General features: G+C 37.9%; 1 protein-coding gene across 1 annotated transcript in view; it reads left to right on the forward strand.

The window, feature by feature from the left end:
- Positions 1–5,258: 5,258 nt before the first annotated feature.
- Positions 5,259–19,732, forward strand: part of LOC129717666 (uncharacterized) — a 63,527-nt gene continuing 49,053 nt past the window's right edge. The window contains exon 1 of the mRNA XM_055667743.1: positions 5,259–5,748. Coding sequence (XP_055523718.1) covers positions 5,726–5,748 — 23 coding nt within the window. The 5' untranslated portion in view covers positions 5,259–5,725. The remainder of the gene's footprint in view (positions 5,749–19,732) is intronic.

Genomic DNA, 19,732 nt, shown 5'->3' on the forward strand with positions numbered 1-19,732 from the left:
GGAAAAGATGATACTTTCCTGGCACACTACCCAAGCAACAATTGAAACATGATTAAACGATAAACTGTAATTATTTGTTGTACTAATGAAATTCTGAGGTTACAAGGAACATTATTTGTTACTACGATTAAATTGTCAAGCTACAAACAACAACTAAAGTTGCATCGCTGCTTCAAAAATCTTTACACCAACAACGTAATTCGCGATGTTGGATTTGTTGTTGAAACGTGAAAACGGCATATGAAAACTTAACCTTCATTGGATAGACCTAGTGGGCGGAGCATATAAGTTGCCAACATGATGCTTGCGAGATACACAAAACAAACACACAACAATACTCCTAAAAGTTGCTGTCACGTTCTCAAGTCATGTAACAGCAACTTTAGGTCGATCGTTCGCTTAACATTTGTTTTTGAGATGAGATTATGTACTGCGTTGTAACTTTTCGCTGAGGTCCATACTGATGTCTTCAAGGCAAGGCGAGCAGTTCAAATACGGCAATGTTGCTGTTTATCATCACACCAAGGTTTTTTACAGCGCTTCTTGCAAATATTATTATCTTCACAACACACTAGAGGGAAATATTACACCTACGTTTAAAATGTTAAAGAAAGTAATAACATTGCTCAGGTGTCTAACCAATGACCTTTCATTTTATCGCGTCTCTGATACTTGGACTAGAAGTCATCCAAAACCATTTTACAATTCGGCAGAAAAATGTTGGTCTCTAAAACCAAATGAAATAAATTGATTTGAATTTCCCTATCACGCTGAAGTGCTGATGAATTAAAGAAGCAAAATTAAAAACTGAGAATGAGCATGAGCATAATTATGAGCAGCAAACGACGTAAAAAGTAGAATCGTGAAAATTGAATAGAAATTGATAACTGGAGTTGAATCCTCATCAAATCACTGGAAATAATCAAAGATTAATCGCTATACAAAAAATCTTATGTTTACCACAACGCCATGTAATTGCTATCTCGCCCAAGTTGCTGCTACGATACATCTTCGTTGCTAGAATTTGACCATGCAGCAGTTAGCATGTTGTTATCAAATTCCACGCATAAGTTCATACACATTACTGTTTCATTCTTGTAACTTGTGTTGAAACAACGAAAATGTTGCAGTTGGCTCCGCCTCCTGCGCTTTTTTTGTCATTGTATAAGAAACTGAAATGTAGCTGCAACTTAGTTTCGCATTAGAATTTGTTGCTGTGATGCACAAAATTCATAATCGAAACAAATTTTGCTGCTTGGGTAGTCACGAGAAATACTATTTGTCCTGGTGCAACCACACAATAAATAAAATAGTCGATTGCGGGCAGCAGCAAGAACCAATATTTCGGAGTCCCAGAGGAGTATTCCTTAATTTCATGGTTTGGGGACAGTTTGCAAATAAGGTAAGCTTCAACTGGCTTTCATCGAAAAAGGCGTCAAAGTCAATGCTGCTTATCATAAACGAAAGTTTTGGAGAAAACTGTCTCGAGTCTTCGAAAAATTCTTCGGAGTTGACCTCTATATATTCCAGCAAGACAGTGCTGGTGTAGGGACTATTTGGCGGACTTTCTGGGTAAAAATGATTGGCCGCCAGACTCCCCAGATCTGAACTCAACGGACTTTTAGTTAGATACTACATAATTTCGAAGCTCGCTGATTACAAGATTTCCAAGTTTGTACAACTTGAAGCTGTCCAAAAAATCTGGAATGAAGTATCCATGGCATCCGTGTGTATCGTCTGCGACAGCTTCGGAAAGCGTTTGGTGAAGCTAACTATAGGAGGGGTTATTTCTAAACATTTGCCGTAGTTGAAAGCTATGAAAAATATGAAAAGTATTCCAATAAAAATACTCAGAAATTAAATGTGTGATACTTACATATCATTATGCAAGTTTGAAATTGTATCTTAATTTATAGAACACGGTGCAAATCTCAAAATATTCCTTTCCAAAAAAAGGCTAGTTCAAGTTTCGACAGCAAAATGTTAGTACCTAAGCTTTTCTTTGCCTACGTAACGCGTATTACATATAAAATAGGAGCTTCATGCTCGCAAGGTTACAAAGTTCATTTTGACAAGCGGATGATCGTGGGTTCTAGTCTAACTAAAATTAAGTTATTCGGTTGTCAAAAAGCTTTAACACTCTGAATCCTTTGAGGCGTTTTCTTCCTTGTTGAATAACTTTACCGGATCAATAAAGAATTAAGCATTGCAGGTTTGAAAACTCAGTGCAGTGCGTGTTTCATGTCCAGTTGGTTCCATTATTCGTTCCAATCCATACATTCATCTCATGGAACATTGACACTCAATGAGTTGACAACCTGGGAGGAGCATCAAACTTAGCTCCGGTCCTCACAAGTTCCTATTTCACACCTCCACGAGTCATATGATTGTACAAGACTGCCGTTTGAAACATGAACGCAACTGTTTGGTGTTGCCTGGGCAATGTTGTCATCCGACAATAGCTAAGTGAGAAGGTGCGACGCGATCATTCTCCGGCGTTAGAGGAAATGCTCCACCAACCCGAGCGTCTGTTCACCAAGATGGTGCGGCACAAAACAGCGTCCGATCTTTATGTTAGGAGCGGTACAAGGGCTCCAAATCATAGAAATGACTGGTTTGATGGCAGATGCAAACTGTCAGTCGAGGAAAAGAACGGAGTAGAGGAGGATATTAGCCGGCTGAAAAAAAAAAAAACTGCGAACCAACTTCCCAGCGAGCTGTAGAAATACGTTGGATAAACACTGGTTAGAGCCATGAACTGGGTCATTGTCAAGTTTGAAGAGGCTGTTGGACGAGCCCATCTACAGAAAGGGCGACAAGCTAGAGTGCTACAATTACCAGGCAATCATTCTGTTGAACACCGCCTACAAGGTGCGTTCCTAAATACTCTGCCGTCGACTATCACCATTTGCGAAGCAGTTTGTGGGGCATTACCAGGCGGGATTCATGGGTGCCCACGCCACCACAGCAGATATTCGCGGTTCGGCAGGTTACGCAGAAATGCCGTGGATACAACGCGCCACACACCACTTATTCATCGATATTAAATCGGCATACGACAAAATCGATCGGAAAATTATGCACGACTACGGTTTTCCGGATAAACTACCGCAGTTGGTCAAAGCGACGATGGATCAAATGATGTGTGTAGTTCGATTATCGGGGGTACTCTCGAGCCCCTTTGAAACCCGAAGAGGTTTAAGGTAAGGTTTTACTGTTTAACATTGCTCTGGATTGTGTCATTAGAAGAGCGGGGATTAACATGAGTGGCACGATATTTCAAAAGTCGGTTCCACTGTTTGGCTTCGCCGACGATATCGACATTCCGGCTCGGATCTTTATGAAGATGGCGGATGCCCACATCGGACTAAAGGCCGAAGCCAAACGGGTTGGACTGATTTTCAATGCATCGAAGACGAAGTACATGAAAGGAAGAGGTTCACGAGAAGACAGTGCTAACCTCCCACCTCGACTTCAAGTGGGTGGTGTAAAATCGAGGTTATCGATGAGTTCGTGTACCTGGGCTCACTGATAACTGCCGAAAACGATACCAGCAGAGAAATTCATCGGCGTATTATGGCAGGAAATCGTGCATACTTTGGTCTCCGGAAGGCGCTCCGATCGAGTAGAATTTACAAGACGCCGATCAGACCGGTAGTCTTCTACGGATATGAGGCATGGACTATGCTTGCGGAGGACCAACGAGCCTTTGCGGTCTTCGAGCGAAAGGTTTTGCGTACCATCTTCGGTGGAACGCAGATGGAGAACTGAACGTGGAGAAGGCAATGAACCACGAACTGCAGGAGCTGCTTAGGGAGCCATCTATCGTCCACTCCGCTAAGGGTGGCATGTTGCGGTGGGCTGGGCATGTCGATAGGATGTCGAACAACAGCCCGTTAAAGGTGGTTCTTGAAACCAGTCTGTCAGGGACGAGATAGAGAGGTGCACAGCGGGCAAGGTGGATCGATCAGGAGGAGAACGACCTACGGATCCTACGCAGACTGCAGAGCTGGTGAACTGCAGCCATCAACCGAGTGGAATGGAGACGACTCTTACGTACAGCAAAAGCCACACCACGGCTTGGGACGGTTTGGTAAGGTAAGTCTACTAATCCATGGAACAGACTACTCTTAATCTATTTTATTCAATTGTGAAAAAAGAAATTTGTCTGTTACCTAAATATTTCATAACAATTCATTTATTTTTTTGGTGTCTAATCGCAAATGGCGACTTTCTAATTAGAGGTTTGTAATCAAAACTGTTATCATTATTTGTAAGGACTGAAATCTTCTTGTCAAGAAAAATCTTACAACTAATTCTTATAATCTCACAACTAATTCTTAGTCTATAAACTAACTAGAGCTTATAAAAGCAAAGCCTTTCTGCTACATTCCGATTTGGAACTTGACCTTCTGTTTTATTGATACATGGACTTCGCAGCCAACTGTTGAATGTACAGGACAATTGCGGAGCTAGCGCTACGATTCTACTGTCACTAACAGTCTCTCCCGAGCCGAGACTCGAACCTACGACGACTTGCTAGTTAGGCCAGCATCGTACCTCGAGACCAGCTGGAAGGGTAAACTAGAGCTTATATTTGATGGAATATTCGGGCATTAACAATCAAAATCCGGGTACGTTTTTCGCATCCACAGTAGGATGAATATTGGAGCAGTGGTGTGATGAATATGAGATACTTTATAAAATATCGGAAAGTTTCGACAAATTTTTTATATTTCCGTTGCTGGTCGATTTCATAGAGGCGGGTAGGCGTATTTTTTGAATTTGATTATTCTTGAACAATATTATTTTGCCAAAATTGTATACGAATAGCTCGCCCGTTTAAAACACTTCGCAAGCCGTAATGTTTTTGTCCTCACATTTTAGCTTTCACACCCAGTGTGTTACCGTGAGTGAGCTTCGATTGTCTCAAGCCAATCCATGAAGAAATTGGGAGAAGTGCGCGTGAGAGAGAGCGCGACCGCGAGTAAACATCAAATTGAACGCCGATATGCTCTGCCACATGCTCCCAGTGATGATGTGCACGAGATGCAGGTTGAAATGAATGATCCCCTGTAATGCGTCTGCTGTTGGGCGGATTTCGCTGGGGGGCCGTTGGCGCTCTTTGCCGTGGTGTGTGTAGGGTTTGGTGTTCGTTCAGTTCGGCTGAAGCAGAAGCTGTTGCTGTTATGCGCGGTGGTTTGAGGATCAAATCGCGGCTCACGGACGGACTTTAGAAATTCACTCGAAAGACAAAACAGTGAACAAGCGTTCAGTCTTTACTTGCCACTCGTCCGTTTATGACGTATTTTGTTTTCTCTGTTAGATGCGCTTATCGTGTTACCGCCCGGCATTTTCCAACGAACTCTGCTCCGACATCTACGTGAAATTACTTTGGTGAGCTTTCTTGTACTGTTTGTGCGTAAATACGAAAAGGTGAAATCTAAAGAATGATGATAATCATCTAACCTGTTCTAATCACGTAGTGCGGTATTTCCCTGGGGAGACTGGAAGCTTCTTTACGCTCTCTCTTACCTCCGGTGCCAAAATAGTACGCAGTTCTGTTTTACTCACAGAATACACATTGAGTTATAGAAATTATTTTAGAAAAGTGTTTACCTGCAATTAATAGCTTGGTCCCATTTATTGCCTATCGTGTGTGCAACGGAACCTGTTCCACTATAGTGTGTATAACGGATCCACTGTTTTCAAGGATTTGAACAAAATGTTGCTGCGAAATGGCATGAGGTAAGTACTGTTTGTCGAAGTCGTTTGCCTAGATATTCTTTCTGCTTGTTTTGTCCATACTCTCCTGCGGTTCTGCGCTCGAGTCGGCATAGCACGACACGATGCAGCATGATAACCAATATCTGCATAATTTATAATCACGTCGTCTGCAAAACAGCATCCCACTGAAGAAAATGATTAGGCGTGTTGCTTACAACGACGTCTGATGACCGACCCTGGTACGTCGTTTGCTGCCATACTGGAGTCTGTTTAGTGACATGTGGCTACCAAGTTGCATCTAAATAAGTATACTGTTAGTTAGGCGATGCGTTCCTGTCTTCCCCTTTATAATCAATAGACAGCGGAGGTTCTTCTTAGTAGAACCTAGAACACACCTGCTCTCGGACATTGATGGAGAGTATGCTTCTATCGGGTAGTCGACAGATGCTAGGTGCAATAAGGCTTCGAGCCGTTGTGAGGCAATTTTCGATTGCATCAAGGAGTGATTGGTGCCGAACGACTGCCAAGAAAGGTTTTTTTTGCGCTGGGATGTTTTTCAATGGTCGTAACATTCCAAGTCGCATCTGCAGGGTGAAGGGGCGCAAAATATGCATCAGAACACTACACTGCCAGTTTCTAAATACGATAATAAAATGATGAATTTAACGTTTTCCTTCAGCTTAGCCTTTTTCCTAATATTAAAAATGAATTTGAAAAATGGAAGAAAAAGAATTGAATAATAGATTTGAACCTGTAACATTGAGTTACCTGGATTTGTATCTAAAAAAGAACTCTCAAATAAAACAAATGCTTGTTGATAATTTTTTTTTTCATTTTGCATTAACTAGTTCACCACTTGACGTTATACAACATTTCGAGCACAATATCCCGAGCATCGTATGGCGTCTATCAGATTTTCAGTTTTTTTTTGAGAATGTTTCCACGTTTGATTGGCAAAAAACCAAAATAGTCAAAGTCGTCCCGAAATAAGGACGACTATTGCAATTCGAAAGCGCATTCGATGCCCGCTTGTCCCACACGCGCCCGGGTCGGGGCTTTCATGCTATATTTTTTCTTCCGCCGCGGTTGTCCGTCCGCCCATCAACCGTTCTTTGCAAGCAAAGTTTCCCATTTCGGATAATTTATTCGGCGCTCTTTGGTGCTTTTCAAGCGTTCTTCTTTTATTACATCTTCGCTGTTGGCTACTCGTTTTCTCCTTCCCGAACTGGATGTAGTCGTTCGGATTTGGGCATACTTTCAGCCGAAAAATCATATATTACTTCAGATTGGGAATCTTATTCCTTTGCAAAAACAACTGAGAAATTTTTCGATTTATCATGCAAAGCATTTTTACCAACTACCAAATGGCACGGAAACATCCCTTTTTAATGCCGCCAACGGAAGGAATGTGCGAACTGGAACTACGCGAACAAAATGAAAAAGTTTCAAGGCAGTAAGCTGCTGGATACGTACAGACAGAGACAAAAAGTTTACTTTATTTGCATGGCTGTATTTATTGATTTTCTTCATTGGATTGCCCGTAGAACATACATGTCAGACATGTGTATTTTGAAATCGGAAAAAATGTGTATTTTGAAATCAAAAAACGAATATTTAAAAGTATTTTTGGTAGACGGTTTGTACCAGCGCTCAATAGACTACTGATTGTCATCTGCGGAAAACTTTCCTATTCTCACTTCCTCTAGCATCGGAAACAGTCATCACGTTTTGTATTTGATTTCTGAAAATCGTGCAACTGCGATTGATGCATTGAACTGGAACAGTACCGATAAACACTTTACCGTTGCTACTTTGGCACTACTGTGAGTCGCAACACGAATATAAATATTTGAAGCTTAAATGTATGTGCACCGCCGAGGAACAGATCTGAACTGCAACACGTAGGGAATAACATGTTTATCGTTTTCTGGGATATTCTATAAGAGCAAATATGACACCGTCACTATGTTGCATCAGATTCCAAAAGCCAATAACTTAATACAAATGCCACCTTTCACGTATTGTTGAATAGCTAAAACTCAGAACAATTTTCATTGGAGTATAGTGTGAAGTATACGTACTACACTCTGAAGTCAAAAAACAAATATTTTCAAAGTAATTGCACTACTGTAGGTGTACTTTTTTTAACACTGTGTTGTAAGCTGGGATGTTTGCGGATATCCGCATCCGCATCCGCAAATACGGATACCATGCGGGTATTAAAAAAAATATCGGGTATTGAAAAATTTCGTAGAAAAATTTTCCTAGATGTATTTACATGGGACATGGACATGTGAAATAAGCAAAATAAAACCAAGGGATACTACGGATATCCGCATCCGCATCCGCATCCGCATCTACATCTGCATCCGTAATCACATATCCGCATCCGGCCTCGGTCATATGTACCGGCTTCCGAAAATAAACCACAACTTTTTTGTGTCCCGGAACTGATCGTTCGTCCAAAACAGAAGTTTCCCGAAACATCACGATTTTTGTGTGTATGATTCTGATTTCGATCTCTGTCAATGTATTCGTTGTACAACTGTTCACATAACTTTTGTGCGAAGTCAGAGCAATTATTGTGCGTTTTCACACTGGTTGATTGGGGCTTGATCTTTTGCGTTAATAACGAAAAAAAACACTTTAGGAAGGTCCGTAACCGGCTTTCCGATGAAGCTTTTTCAAGACGCCGAAAAAAAGACCTTGTACGGCCTCACTATAGGATTTCAGGCGGACAAAAATCGGAAAAGTGACTGTCGCCGATTTATTTCTCTATATTTTTTTTAGAAAGTAGACACTCTAACTAAGAAAAAATCCAAATTTTAAGACTGTTTGTGGTAAGTTTTAAAATTAATGAAACTAATGCGAAAATTGTCCTAAATGGGCATTAGAAAGGTTTAAAAATACTAATAGGTGATGGAGAATAGGTTTTAACGCATCTCTCAGTAACAATTCACAGTCTTGCATCCTTTAGAAAAATTTCTTTTTTGCTTGTTAAAATTTTCTCTAAATGGGCATAAGAAAGGTTAAAAAATACTGATAGGTGATGGGAAATAGGTTTTCGCGCATCTTTGAGTAACTATTAACAGTCTTGCATCAATTAAAAAAAATTTTTTGCTTGTTGGAAATTGTTCTAAGTGGGCATAAGAATGGTTTAAAATAACTGATATATGATGGGAAATAGGTTTTCACGCATCTTTGAGTAACCTGCACTCAAAATAATTTTCACGTTATGATTACCGGAAAAGTTATGTGAATACTTTCCACTGTCATTTTCACGTAGATTTTACGTGATTGTCATTTGAGTTCATCATGATCTGGTCAGATGATTCATCCTGTGAATATTATTCAGTAGACATATGCGTTTCATGTGATTTTCACGTAGAATTTAACTACCGGCAAAGTGAAAAGCATTTGATTAACGGATAGCTACTACGTTTTATAAAACGTATAAATTTCGATTGTGGTTTCCCAAATTCTTAAGAGAGAAATTAGATTTCAGAATTTTTTGAAATATGTTGCTAGATGAATTGCACGGGCATGCAAAATTTCCAATTCGAAAATGGATTGAACGACATAAAAACTGACAAATATTAAGACATTCATTTATGTTCAGGTAACTCCTGGATCTTTGAACTGAATCTGTGCAAAATCTGTAATCTAAAGATTCCATGTCGAATTATGGTTTTTCTAAATCTCACTCATTGGCAAGCCATCGATGGAATCAATTTTATGTTCAGAGACCGAATTACACAACAGCTACGCCATTTTGATTCTTGTATATGTTTGTAACGTAACTCGATATAACGTAACGAAAATTAAAATAAAGTTGCCTTATATCGAGGTATGACTGTATTCGCGATTGTCTTTGCCGTAGTGCGCTACTAGAAACCAATGCTTTTTTACATATGGGTCATTCCATACGAAGTGACCACGAAAAAGCACAAACTTGGACACGACCATCACAGATTTTGCTCAAAGTTGGGAGAATTATTCATCTACCATCACTTTGAAAAAATCCCAAATTTGGTGTCGTTTTAAATTTGATAATTTCATCGTGTTCCTTGGAAAATTTCACATAAGAAAGATTATTATCCCGGGATGATAGTTGTTTCTTATGTGAAATTTTCCAAGGAACACGATGAAATTATCAAATTTAAAACAAAAATGGCTGCATTTGCCGAAAAATGTAAATTTAGTTTTCAAATAAAAAAATAATCTATCTGGCAACACTTCCGGTCAAAAACAATATTTTTTCTGGATTCCTTGGTTCATTTTCTTCAAAATTCAACTATCAATATTTTTCGGGTGTCTTACGTCTATAAAATATAAAACAAAATAATTACGAAGTTTACAACTTTTTTCGTAAAAATGTTATATCTCGAGATTGACTAATATTACCTCGGAATGATAGTTGTTTCTTATGTGAAATTTTCCAAGGAACACGATGAAATTATCAAGTTTAAAATAAAAATGGCTGCAATTGCCGAAAAATGTAAATTTAGTTTTCAAATACAAAAATAATTTATCTGGCAACACTTCCGGTCAAAACTTATATTTTTTCTGGATTCCTTGGTTTATTTTCTTCAAAAATCATCTATCAGTATATTTTAGACATCTTACGTCTGTGAATTGTTAGAAAAAGAAAAAAGAGACTTTTGACAAAAATTGCGTGACTTTGCAATAAAGAGGGGGGTCCTAGAGAGCGGGGGGTATTCCAATCGAAACCAAAATTGGGATTTTTCCAAAGAGACAGTAGATTAATAATTCCCCCAACTTTGAGCAAAATCTGTGATGGTCGTGTCCAAGTGGCATGTACACTTCGTATGGAATGACCCATATGATAGTAAGGCTTGACATAATGACTGACAATTCATTATTTCCAGTTACCACATTCGGTTACGTTCAGTATCACTAACATGAAAGTAACCTTCAGTCCGTTAGTCCTATAATGGACGAATACGAGACAAGTGATACAATCCTGTTGACTCTGACAATCAACAGTACCCGGGATTCGAACATATGACGACTGGCTTGTTAGAACAGTATATTGATTCGAGACCAGCTGGGAAGAATAATTTACCCTATATGTTTCGATCTAATAATTCAGTATTCAGAGATATATTCAAAAAAGATTCTTACCAGCAAAATGCCCACAGCAAGATAAAGTGATCATATTGAGAAGTTCTTCACATACTGTATCTCTGGATTTATAACAATAGTTTTCTCGTCAATCATCGTGAATTAATTATCAAGCTGAAAAGATTCGTTATTTTCTTCTTTACCAGCCCTCATTTTTTATCTTTATAAGATTAACCTACAATTCAATAGAGTATGAACAATAAACAGAATGATAATTGAACTTTAGTTCCAGAATCAGTGCGGGCTAACTTAATTATTCTGTATTGACCCTTTTCTCAAGCCTTATCGGTCAAATTGTGTTACATAGAATTTAATAGTAGTTTGAAAATGATGGCAATCATATTTCGCTGTGTAAGCCCTCTGGAACACGTCCGAATTCGTCGAACCCGAGAAAAACAAAAAAACGCAAATATTCAAAAAATGCATTTCGTGACGATGATTGTAAACAGTCAGACTGATCCAAAATTATGCGAAAATAAAAAAAAAGTTTGTTTTGTTATGTTCGTCCGACAGTGACGGTAGATTTATTATTTGTAAAAGTTGAATTAATCACAGTGCAATAAAATAAATAGTGTAAAGATTTTCTATAAGAATTTATTTTATTACTTTAAACGAATGATCTAATAGTTGAATCGTCTACCCTATCATTGTAGGGCTAAGAGGTGGGGCCATCATTATCATCATTAAATGATAGAACAAGTTAGACAGTCGTAGGCCATGTTGATTTCATTTTGTTGAAAAAATTGAATGCCATAAATAGAACAAACTTGATGATCAAACTTATTCTACCGTTGACTATGAAACCGAACTTGCTATAAAGCCCATCAAAGGTATCATATATCTATCCACACTAAAACTGGTGCTATTTAGTGTGTTAATTCTATCATTTAGCAGGGATCATACTGCCTCAAGAGGTTTGTTTGTTGAGTTGCAGTCACAATCTGTGTGCCGTGGTACTTGCGTGTCCGTAACCGAACCGTTTATTGCGCCGGAGTGTGCCTAACGACCTTTGGCCATTCTTGCCGGCAGCTCGGTTCTCATCGTAAAATCGCATACACTGGAAACGGTTGAATGTGGGTCTACCTACGACAGCCTTTCAACGAGACTAATTGCTATTCAGCTCCATGTCCGTGGTAAAGGGTGAGAAATTTTATCTTTGTCCAAAAGGCAGCAGTACAATAAAAAGAATACATAATTCCATCGTCGGCTGAAAGGTTCTATTCTATTGTTCGCAACCTCATTCTAACCGGAAAAATCTTCGCAACGCATTGTGTAATTAATTTTCAATTTACGATCGACTCTGCTTTAAGCCCCGCATACTTTTCATTGCATCAATTTGGCGTTTCTGAACATATGTTTAGTCATTGATTTGATAGCGGTATTACGATGATAGGTTTATTAATTGGAAAAAGATAGGAAATGATGCTTAACTTACGTGCTGCGATAATAATTTCAAATTCTATTAAATCTGTTTCGTTAATACGAAGAAACTCATGTGTAAACAAAATGTAATGTCAAGGGACCTTTTGCTGTGGTGCTCCAACAGTCAACAGCTTTGGGTTTGCAAAACATACAACGCAAAATGAACGTACAATAATATGCAAATTTTGCAAACTGTAGTAGATTGTCTTTTGCTGTACATTCGAATTAAATAGTGCAAAAATACCATCTCCATCGAATGTATATTTTTGCTGGCTTACACTTTCTTCACTGATTCTACACATGACTCCATCATTATATTATGATTACTCATTACATCTTCTCGGTGTCCTGCTCCTTTCGTCGGTCATGGAGATGCGTGTTGGGTGTGAGTGATGCGATGCGCCGAGAGAATGACCGGTCATTCACGTTTGAATTACCAGCGATTAAAGAAAGCGATCAAGATGCACGGCCAAATCCAGTTATTTAAGATGAATAATTGGTAACATTTCAAGACAGAATGGCTGCAGCCTCCGTTCGCCGGTGCATTGCTCCACAACGGATCATTAGTTATATACTTTTGCAAATTGTTTCATCGGCGTTTGCCGGTAGCGAAAGCAATACTAAACCTACGCACTTCATGGATTCGTGGCCAATTTTTCAAAACTGAAAGTTTCCCGATCAGCTTGGCAACACAACGGGGGGTGTAATTCGTTTTTTCGACTGTTTTAGTTCGCATTTTTGAAGCATTAAACACGAAATCGAAATTTGATATGAGATAACGTAATTTTCACTCAGCTATAAATTTAAATATTTGAGCATAGTACTCAAATATTGTACTTGATGTTTTTTCGCTCAGCTACAATAAAACTTAAATCTAGCTTATTTTTTTTGCAATAGATTTGTGTATAAGATCGAAACGTTATGATTACACATTAAAAACTTTGGATGGTGAAGTTGGAAATGACAAGAAAAGTAAAATAGCTGCACCGGACGCAGTCTATAAATGTTCACAAAAAAGCTAAGTAAGAACTCAATTATACGCCAGTTGCGTAGTTTTCATCACTATCATCAAGGTTTTGGCGATTGGCAAAAAAAGGTATCAACTTTTTCAATTCTATGATTTGGGACATTTAAAAGTACCTTCGGTATTTCACAAGAGTGTTTGTTAATCAAACATTGTCATTTTGGGTTGCCATTAACCGATGACACGGGACAATTCTAGCTCTCTGGTTAATTCTTCGCACACACTGCAAACCAGCAAATATATATCATAAGTAAACAAACGATCATACGCACACGCTACCGGCACACGAACAAGTAACTACTAGTAGTGTCCAAACGGCTGAAAGCAAACGCGGCAGATCCATTTGTATACTTTAGTGTCGGCTGTGCCGGGGTAGAAAGGCAGTGATGGCTGTTTAGTTTGATTTAGACCGACAATGGCAGTTTCGCCCAGTATTTAATCTCTGGTTGGTCGAAATATGTGCTTAACAAGGCTCTACATTTTTTTATAGTACCATTGCCAGCGTCACATAATCGCAGATTTCCGCAAGTTGGTGGGTTCATGGCTAATTTTCCAATCACTTGCTGTAAAAATGGAGGAAACCCATCGAAAACTGACTGAGTTAGAGGCATATGAGGACAATTTCGTGACGCTTTCGATTTTTGGGTTTTCAATTTGTGCCGCTATGTTGCCGTAAGACGTAATTCTACGTCAAAAATTGAATGAAATGCAAATTATTCGCTTGGTCTTTGCTGTACAAATGTTTTTAGCAGTACTTTGTTAGGTTCATAGACCAGGCGCGCGATAGCTTTATTTCCTCGCTTGTGAGTAGTTTTCTTAGAATAATTATCTGGAATGTAGTAGCAAAATACAACAAATGTGAGCACGGGAGTGTAGCATTAAGTATATTCATCCCTCATTCCAAAGAAAGTGAAATTAGTGTTCTTTTTCACAACAATGTTGACCGCGCGTGTTTTAGTATTTTTTTATTTAGCATAAGTACCGTAAACTGGGGTGACTTTGATCACCGGGGTGACTTTGATCACTTTACCTCTTTTCTGAAAATGTGGTAAAAAAGCGCTCGTAGTGCTTGGGGTTTGTCGTAATCTTAACTGATTGTGTGGATATATGTTCGCATTGCTACTATTCATGCATTTCCTGCTATTTAAAGAGTGTTTTTCATGCTAAAATATTATTTGAAAATAAAGTGTATTTTTGGCGATTTTTGTTGCATACAAACAATCGGTTCAAGCAGATTCAAAACAACAAGTTGCAATACGTGAAGTGTTTTTATTTTGTTCCCAGATTAGTTCTTAAGATGAACAAATATTATAACAATACATTTTATTGTTATTTTTGCAAGTTTTTCCTCGAAGGCAATATTGAGTTCCAATTTTCTCCACAGCGTATTACATATTCCTTCTTAACAAAAACCCAAGACGTGAAGTAACATGCAAATTTGGACAATTTCATAAGTCCTCGTGGACTAGTTTTTGACGATTTTAGATCACCTTCTCTCTCAGTGAATAATCATTCATATATATTCTAAAAATTTTGTATGAATCTTGGACATTCGCCATTATAAACTGTTCACGTAAAATGTGAATGGCCCTCAAATTGCTTTCCATATTTATAAACTCGTTTAAGTCGTTTAAGGCTGTTTAATTTAGTGAAAGTAGCAAAGTGTTACTCCAAATTCATCAAAACAATAAAGTGATCAAAGTCACCCCGGAATGATTATTGGTGTAAAATTTTTAGAGCATATTTAAAAACAGCAAAATTGTTGCTAAACTTTTGAAGTAGTGACTGAATCTTTTTCAATGCATGCCAGTACTCATTTTAAAAATATCAAAGAATATTGTTTTCAGTATATTCTGAAAATATTTGAGATACAATCAAAAAAGTGATCAAAGCCACCCCAGTTTACGGTACGCAGTTTTCACACGTTTACCAACTAGAACCTTGATCGTTTCAAAAATAGGATATAGTTTTTAACAACTTGTTCGATATTGGAAATATAATACTCACTTAAAGTTTACTTCCAAATCTTTGTAATTTATTGCCGAGAACGGCACAACTGAGTGTTCGGTTTAAATAAATCAGCTGTCATTTCCGTAAATTTCGGTCCAACCTAACTGAAATTTCGGCACAGAATATCCGGAATCTCGGTGCTGTTGCTAAATCATTGTTTTTAATTATTTTGTTGAATTTTCAGTAAATTGAGGTTAACCCGTTATATCTCGGTGATGCATATTACCGAGAAATATTTGTAGGTGCGTACTAATAACACTTGACTCTTCCACATTTTTGTCAACCCATAGATATTTCTCTTATACGGAAAAGTTTGATAACATTAAATAAATGAAACTATTAAATAAATGAAACTGATGCATGTTTCAATTGACGAAGAGACTGACAAAAATTGTGATTCTTTCATTTCCTTCACATGTCAACTGAAATTTGTACTGCAACAAGTCTTCTGATGATAGTTTCCTAACGTTTAAACATTGTTAAATCAGAATCAATCATATTATATTCTGCATGAGGTGGAATGGCATGTTGCTGCTCATCGATCCACCGCAAACCGCAGTTGGAACGGCGATGGCTTCCATTACGTACGTATTTCTTTTAGGCAGTAAATGTAGGGATGCAGGTGAAAAAATGAATGAACTGAAAAATAGGATATTAGAAATTTCGAAAATTATAGTTCAGCAGGTGGGACTCGAACCCACAACTTTTAATCTTTGGTCAGATGCGTTTCCGTTACATCACCGCTAACATTTCAGTCTAGATTTCGTATAACCTATTTTGTTTTGTTCTCCCAGTTTTCGCACTTCTTGTATTTACTCAGTAGAGAGCATTGTTTCGTGACTGACTTATTGGCTTTACTATTAGAGTGTGTGGTTGAAACACGTCAGTCTGTTGCCGTCTCTGCCAGCGACGACGTCTTGACGTAAAAAAATCATACTGAAAATGTTAAATTATTCCGACATAATTGACATAAATGGACAGCCCTGCAGTGGTTACCTAGGATACCAATTTTGCACGTAAACAACTACAGCGGATATCTAGGTAACCTACTACGACGGGTTGTGGCAACTTTCATTCATGATAATGTTAATCATGAATGTAACAGTGTGATGAATATGGGGGCGTCGTGAGATGAATAATTGAGCAGTGATTCAAGTTTTGAGATGGATATGGGAGCGTTGTTAAAAATGGTTTGTTTTACAAACTTCAGGACAAATCCACACAGTACAAAAAAATTAAATTCACAACTAATACAAAAGAAAGCACACAACGGTTACTAGCACATAAAGTGAAAAACAAATACAATTTCACACCGTTAATAATGCACAGTACAGAACCGTTTGAAACCATGTAAATTTGTACGTTAAGTGATGTAAACTTAAAACTTCGAATATAAACTTGCATGCAAATTCACATTATATTCATTTACATAAGCATGTGAATATAATGCGACACGGAATATTACATGGTTTCCAATGCTCCATTTATGTGCATTAAAACAGATTTAAATTTTTTTTTACTGTGCAGCTAAGTTTACTAAATATACAATACTGGGCGATTCTATAAGAGCACGTGAGCGTATTTTGTTAATTTGTTCAATGATTTCGTGAAAATTTGGTGTTTAATCCGTGCATTCTTATATATAATCGGCCTAATGAGATGAATAATGGAGCAGTGAATGTAGAGATTTCATTTTTTCCTAGTTTGATCTTTAGGGCAAAACCTATATTAACAAGTTAAATTATCAGCAGATAATGAGCAGATAGTTAACCTTTGCTCTTAATTGAAAACCACCTTTTACCTTTTCGAGCCCTCCAGCTGTCAAACTTAATGCAAGAGCATTCGAGCAGTTTTCAAGTGACTCATAAAGTGCACGAAAATGAAACGAATGTTTTTTAATTGAAGGCGACGGTTGACAGCGTCATTATTTCTTGACGATTGTCATTTGAAAACGACTTTGTCAGGCTCTGATTCATATACATTCACATTTTGCCGAGTTCTCCCTTCATTTTTATAGTTAATAACCAATGGATGGATAGACTCTCCCAGCTGGTCTCGAGATACGATGCTGGCCTAACAAGCCAGTCGTCGTAGGTTCGAGTCTCGGCTCGGGAGAGACTGTTAGTGTCAGTAGGATCGTAACGCTAGCCCCGCAATTGTCTTGTACACTTAACAGTTGGCTGCGAAGTCTGTGTATAAAAAAAAATGTCAAGTTCCGAATCGGAATGCAGCACAAAGGCTTTGCTTTGCTTTAACCAATGGATGAATTGTTACTTGATCATTGTTCCAATGAGATGTTCATACATTTTAAAGCACATGTGAATAATTTGGTATAACACAATCATGTTAAATTTTTCTAGTTTTTTGAAGAAGAATACTTCTCTCAGGAAGTTCGGCTACATAGGGATGTGAAATGATAATCTAAAACCGAAAAAAGTGAAAAATATGTCCAATTTTAAATGCTAATAATCGGGTAATATTCGATGGATTTCCTTCATTCTTGCAACAATAGATTGGAAAATCTTCTAAGATTCTTCCTCAAATGAAAATAATTGTAATTTTAATATTCAAACTGTTGTACTATTGAAAATAGTCAAGCCTTGTCAAAACGTAAAATTCGACCTCTGATTGGTCGTTATATGATTGCTTCTCAAGCACGGTCTACATAATCATATACCTTGCAATTTAAAATATGCTATTTGGCCTATATAAGAGCCTGTTTCAGCCGAAGCCGCTCATAATAGTTCTAGACAGTGACGACAGTAGCCCTTCCTTAGCAGCAGCAGTAGCAGTGCAGTGGATACCAGCGACAGTGGATAGTGGCCACAGCTGTGGAATAGCAATGGATAGCGCACTAGTTGCAGCGGATCTCAGCATCGATAGCAGCTGAGCCAGCTGATGCAGGGACAGCGGATACCAATGGCAGCGTATAGCGGCATGGCTACGGATAGCGTAGCAGTTGCAGCGGGTATCAGCATCGATAGCAGCGGATGCAGTGAGGCACTTTAGTGAAATGCAGTCTCTGTGCGATAGCGGGCACTAGTAAATGCATTTAATGAAAAGTTGACTCATTTTGACAACACATGAGCCGTCTAGTTTTGAGCGTTAAATCAGCTTTTCACTGTTTTATCACAAGGAATAATTTATTCGCACTGTCAGTGATAACGCCAAGATGTGATCTGTAGCTTATCCGATATTGAATTGAACAACACATTGTCCTTTTCAGGATACAATAAAAACCTGATGATTAAAGAGTTAATGTTTTCTCTTGAGTTAATTTACATTTTTAAATTTGTAAAAGTTATAAATTTTACAATATCTACGTGTCTCAGAACGTACTGAATTATCTTTTTCTTCAGTCATGAGCACGACATCCGAAAAATTTTTATTATCTGCATAAAAATAAATTTTTCGTTTACCCAAAATTTTAAAATTGTCAAGCCCCAATCCATGACAAACAACTTACTATATTATTGAAAATGGTCAATCCTTGTTTAAGCGCAAAATTCGATTGATTTGATTAGTCAACGTTTATTTACTAGAAAAAATGACTGACAAGCAAGCAGCCGGGTTATCTTTCTTGTAAAAGTATTCTACTTCAACCTTGCGGTCGTAGCTATGCATACAACCCTCCTGGGATTTTTTAACTTTATTCAGTTCTCCAAGTTCAACGTATTCACCATAAGTTTAGTCCACTTTAACTAAATTCAAGAAATATTTGGCTGAAGTTGAAGATATTTTACGAAAATATAATTAATATTATTGCCTCGGATTAACTTTGACAGGTAAGTGAATCTCATGAAATTTTAGTTGATGAATTTGACCCCACCCATCAATTTTATTTCATTACGCAATACGTTATACCATAAAAATGATCACTTGAAAAAATTGATGCGGTCTAATGGGTGGTAACAATTTTGTTGATTTACAGCTTATCAAGCTGGCGGATCCTGGTTGAATTATAGCTTAATAAGTTGTTGTTTAACAAAATTGTTTGTTGGGACGCACTTGAAACGTTTAAAAAAGTACATAGTATTTTTTTCTGGAGAAGGATAGTTGAAACGAAATCTTGTGAGCTAGCGACGGTCGCTGAATATACTAAAATGTAAACTTAAGTAGCAAACTGACAAAAAAAAGTTAAAAAAAAAAGATTATGGGTACTATCCATGAGAGCAAAAAATACAGTTACTTGTTACAGCATTAATTCAACATAAAATCATTAATGTTCCGAAAACCAATTAATGGTGACCACGCATGAGAAAAATTTAATGCAACCAACTTTCACAGTAGCTACAGCTGTTAATATTGGAGTGTTTACCTTCCGATTGGAAATGCCCGGTCAAAGCATCCGCAGATGTTCCAGCGCCGATTCCCGGCATCGTACGTGGTCATCTACACCTAATC

Source organism: Wyeomyia smithii, chromosome 1, assembly GCF_029784165.1.
Source record: "Wyeomyia smithii strain HCP4-BCI-WySm-NY-G18 chromosome 1, ASM2978416v1, whole genome shotgun sequence".
Taxonomy (NCBI): domain Eukaryota; kingdom Metazoa; phylum Arthropoda; class Insecta; order Diptera; family Culicidae; genus Wyeomyia; species Wyeomyia smithii.